The sequence below is a fragment of the Anopheles darlingi genome, chromosome 3 (assembly GCF_943734745.1).
Source record: "Anopheles darlingi chromosome 3, idAnoDarlMG_H_01, whole genome shotgun sequence".
Classification (NCBI taxonomy): domain Eukaryota; kingdom Metazoa; phylum Arthropoda; class Insecta; order Diptera; family Culicidae; genus Anopheles; species Anopheles darlingi.
Window position 1 is genome coordinate 28,575,939 of NC_064875.1, and position 5,000 is coordinate 28,580,938.

Here is a 5,000-nt window from a genome sequence, read left to right on the forward strand (position 1 = left end):
TGATTAAAAAAAAAATCTTGGAAGAAGTGTCAGGATAACGCAACCCTCCACAAAACTGGCCGTCGCCAAAGAACCTCAACAACAACGAGTAGATGCTCTCTTCCAACAGAAATTTCGATTTTAATCGCAAACAACTTCACATGGAGAAAATGCTTGTAAACATTCAGAAGGTCTTGTCCATCGGAATAATTCTCCGACATATCTCTATCTTTCAAAAGGATAACAATCGAAAGCGCACAGCTCGGTAGACACATGTGTTTTACTACAGCTATTGCATAACATTATTACAAACGGCAGGCCCCTTTAATCATCCATTATTCTCTCTGTCTCTGTTTTTATTTGGAATACTGTGGATTGTTTTTCGATTTCAGGTTGAATTAAATTAATGGAAAATAATAAACTATTTTACATTCTCTCCAACTTGGGAATTTACTGATAATCGCTCCTCACAAAACATTGAGGAAAACATGCAACACCTTTCAATTTAATTTAATTTTAATTTAATTTATTTAAAGTGTTCGCCGTCAGGCTAGACACAGTATCTTAAAACTAAGGAGGACATAATAAAGAAGCGGGAGCTTATGAATAATAGAGGGAAAGGCATAGGAGGGTGAAAAACAGAATAAGGATGCAAAACAAACTACAACCGAGAGTGCGAAAATCCCGCGACTCCGATCAGACGACGATCGATGAAGAGGAGTGGAGAGCAGTGAAGAGGGCGAAACGAAAAGCAGGGAAAGAGAGATGAAAATCGAACAGGTGATAGACGAGGTTGAAGCTACGGAGACACCGAAGGAGGGGATCCGTAGTGCCGTGGAGGGTACGACGACGGGAAGAGAGAGCGGTGGCGTAAAGTGCGCGATGGACAGTACAGGGGGAGACGGGCCAGGAGGCCCGGCACGTCGAGCCTACCCATCAGGACGCCACCTATGAACAGGTTCTGCGCTATTGTGCGTCTAAGCTCCAATGACGGCAGTCCAAGCAACTCGCAGCGGGCAGAGTAGGATAATGTGAGGGCAGGAGCACTCCCCCTGCGCCAAAGGACCATACGCGTGAAGCTCCGTTGGATATGCTCGATCTTTGAGATAAGCATTACACCAGACGGGTTCCATACAATGCTTGCATATTCCAAGGTTGGTCTCACGAGCGCACAATAGAGACACCTAAGGCAGCTGGGATCGTTGAAGTCGCGCGAGATAGCCCTAATCAGCCCCAAGGTCTTGAAAGCCTTTGCAACAGCTGATTGAATATGTTCCTGGAACGTTAAGCAGCGATCAAGCGTCACCCCAAGGTCCCTGACGGAGGAGACGCGGGACAAAGAAACAGAGTTGAGCAGGTAGTTAAAAGAAATCGTACGAGAACGAGAGAAAGAGATTACAGAACACATATCAGGACACAGAAGGAGGAAGTTGGCTGAGCACCAGAGGGAAATAGAATCTAGGATTTCTTGCAGGGCAATACAATCGTCGATGCTGTGGATTGGGGAATAGATTTTTAGGTCATCAGCATAAAGCAAATGACCCTCAGGAGGCAGGATGTTGCACATATCATTCACGAACAGAATAAATAAAAGAGGAGAAAGAGCACTACCTTGGGGGACGCCTGAAGTGCAGAGGACTTCCTCCGAAAGGGAAGAACCTACCCTTACTCTGCATGAGCGACCAGAGAGGTAGGACTGAAGCCATGCAAGAGTGTTGGGAGATACCCCAAGCTTGTTGAGTTTAGCGACCAAAAGAGCATGTGGGACACGATCGAAGGCCGCCTTGAAGTCGGTGTAGATGGCGTCCGTCTGAATGCCCTGGTCTAACCTTGACGTGGTGGAGGAGACGAATTCCACGAGGTTGGAGACGGTTGAGCGTTTCGGCATGAAGCCATGCTGGCGAGGGCTGATCCAAGCGCTCACCGCAGATAACAGCAAGGGGTGGATCACAGATTCAAAAACCTTGCTGCAGTTACTGATCAGCGATATCCCCCTGTAGTTTGCCACGCACGCCTTGTCCCCTTTTTTGTGGATCGGAATTAGGTGTGCTCTACGCCAGGAGGCCGGGAAAGTTTTCGACTCCAGGGACATCTTGAAGAGTGTCGAAAGCGGAGCTGCCAGGACAGAGGCGCAGTTTTTAAGTACCGCGGCCGGGATACCGTCGGGCCCAGGCGAGTAGGACGGTCGAAGGTTATGGAGTGCATCGCAGACAGATGAAACGTTAACCGGGAGCTCGTTTACGCAGAAAACCCCAGACGGCGTGTAGGCGAGACCAGCATCGAGTGCCGATGGGTCCTGTATTGGAGCGTCAAACAGACCGGCGAAATGTTTTGAAAAAAGGGCACAGATGTCCGTTTCATTGTTAGCCTGCTCCGTGTCCAGAAACATGGAGCTTGGCATACTATAGCCCCCTCTGCGGGCGTTTACGAAACTCCAAAAGGAATTCGGATTTGATCTGAAGCGCTCTTGAATATTGTCTACGAACCTCCGGTAACACGCTCTGTTGTACAGGCGGTAAGCCGCTGACGCAAGCTTAAACATCGTCCTGTTAAAGGCTGACCGATCGTTATTGTAACGTCGACTAGCACGGTTGCAGTCGCGACTGAGGCTTCGCAACGTTCAATTGTTAAATCTACGACTGGCTCGTCGCCCAACGTTCCTTACATATACATAAAAACCTTTAAGAGAGAGGACATATGAAGTATTTGAATTCCGATTATTGGTAATTTTTTTTCGATGAATGAATTCTTTAAATCTTTAATTAAATGTGTAATTTTATGAGACTATTTCAAATGACTGGTTATCACTTTCACCAACCTAACTATATTAGTAAGTGTATACTTAGTCATGTAAAGTAAGTGTATACGTTACATTTGTCAGTACTATCGAACTAGTTAACTATGTGTACCCCTTGTAGCTAATAGCAAACTTGGTCGAAAATATCCAAGGTTGAATTCTACATACTGCTGTGCAATACTTGGCGTGCTTCGTTTAAATGTTCTAAGGTATCCGATTCACCAACCAAAAGTTCTATATTGTTTATTAGTCATCGACCATCGCAATACGTGCTTTTTTTGAGCACCCCAATTTTGACAGACGCTCATCGTTCACGAATTTACTTGTTCATCGTCATCAAATTGAATATGATTTGTATTGCATCAAATTAGGCCATAATCCCTCCATGAAATCCAATCACACCACTTGGGACCCGCGACGACCCTTGTACGAAGAGCTGAAGAAGGCTCCACCGCCACTGCCACGACGTTTCAACCATCCTCCGGCTTGTTACGGTAATGTGATGCTGGTTCCTTACTATTGTTTAGTATCTCATGTTTGGTTCATTTTGCTATTGTGTTGCATCACCCAATTCCATCGAATAATGTTCATCACATCATGTTTAATTTTGATAGACGTTTTAATTACCTTGTATTTTCCGAAACCATGATGATCACTGTGGTGATAACTCTTGGTGGTGTGCTCTTGATGCTTGTTAATACATTATCGTTAATACACATTCATTCATCTATTGTATTCATTCATCTATTCTCTCCTTTCTCTCTTTCATATAAATTATTGTAATAACTATATGTGTCCTATGTATTCGATTGGATTATTGGAAATTAATTTTCGTGTCGATCACTCACACCTCTCCTATTCACTACTAACTATATTGGATCTTGTATAGAAAAGGGTAAGGTTTTATGATGATGCGTAATATTGCGTGTGCCGAAATAGTGTTTATTAACTGAATTTGTAGCTGACTACTACTAACTGCAACCACGTAACAATTGAAGGATTAAAAAGCGTTCTACTAACAAACATTTGTGCGGCCGTAGTAATAAGGTGACATTTTTATTGATCCATTGACTACGTTATCCGTTTCTTGAAATAGGTATGGAAGATGAAATTTGCCCGTATGCGACGTTCCACTTGCTGGGCTTCCGCGAAGAGATGGACCCAACCAAGGCTATGAACTTCCAGACCTTCCCGCACCAGAACGGAATGGGGGGCCCAGGACACATGGGTACGATGGGCTCGAGCATGGCAATGCAGGTCCCGAGCCATGTGCACTCCCGCTCCGGTTCACAGTCAATGGTAATGATTGCTTTGCCAGACCTAACATCACCTCTGGTGAAGCTGCGCCGGCTTGGCTCTGCGAGAATAATGAGTCTCTAATGTTTTCAGCCACGCCAGAACCGATACGCGCGCAAGAACAGTCAGGGAGGCCAAAGCAGCATCTACACTCCGGCACCGGAGTACGACGATCCTGCCAACTGTGCAGAGGAGGATCAATATGTAAGTGTACTGCTGTGCGGCATTGATTGGCATGCTGGCGGACTAGATGATACTAAATCTGCTTTGTTCTAATTTTCAGAGACGCTACACGCGCATCAACTCGCAAGGAGGATCGCTGTACTGCGGCCCTGGACCTGAGTATGATGATCCGGCGAACTGTGCTCCTGAGGACGATCAGTACGGTTCACAGTACGGTGGTAACTATGGTACTCCCTATGAGCACTATGGCTCCCGGGGATCCGTTGGCCGTCGTAGCGTAGGCTCTCCGGAACCTCCGCCACCACCGCCGCGCAACCACGACACGAGCAACTCTTCGTTTAACGATTCGAAAGAAAGCAACGAAATCTCCGAAGCCGAGTGCGATCGCGACAATGGACCGCGCGGAAATTACGGAGGTAAGTCCGATGTGTGTGTATATATGAGCGAAAAATACATATCACATGTTCAGTATGGCTCGATTTGCCACGTATAATGGATGTAAGATGATAATGAACAGGCAACTCCGCAGGGCCGACTGAATTAGATAACGTCTGTACGATCCCGCTTCTAATGTTCCATTTTGTTTCCTGTTTCTTTGCCATTTTCCCCATACCATTTCACCCGGTAAACGTGCAAAATGGTAATACACTGAAATGTGGTGTACTTATACAATTTCGAACTTCCGTGACGATGCCAATAATTAACAGACCCATCTGAGGGTGAGTTGATGGCGTGTACCTAATTG

At 45.8% G+C, this 5,000-nt stretch overlaps 1 protein-coding gene across 11 annotated transcripts in view; it reads left to right on the forward strand.

Annotated features, from left to right (window-relative positions):
• LOC125957810 (Down syndrome cell adhesion molecule-like protein Dscam2) overlaps nt 1–5,000 on the forward strand; it is a 61,029-nt gene that overhangs the window by 49,108 nt on the left and 6,921 nt on the right. For 7 of the 11 annotated variants that reach the window (XM_049690791.1, XM_049690785.1, XM_049690779.1 and 4 more), the window contains 5 exons: nt 3,148–3,270; nt 3,873–4,075; nt 4,166–4,276; nt 4,356–4,671; nt 4,963–4,974. In XM_049690791.1, coding sequence (XP_049546748.1) covers nt 3,148–3,270; nt 3,873–4,075; nt 4,166–4,276; nt 4,356–4,671; nt 4,963–4,974 — 765 coding nt within the window. The remainder of the gene's footprint in view (nt 1–3,147; nt 3,271–3,872; nt 4,076–4,165; nt 4,277–4,355; nt 4,672–4,962; nt 4,975–5,000) is intronic. The other 4 variants (XM_049690784.1, XM_049690789.1, XM_049690782.1 and 1 more) reach the window with 3 other exon arrangements.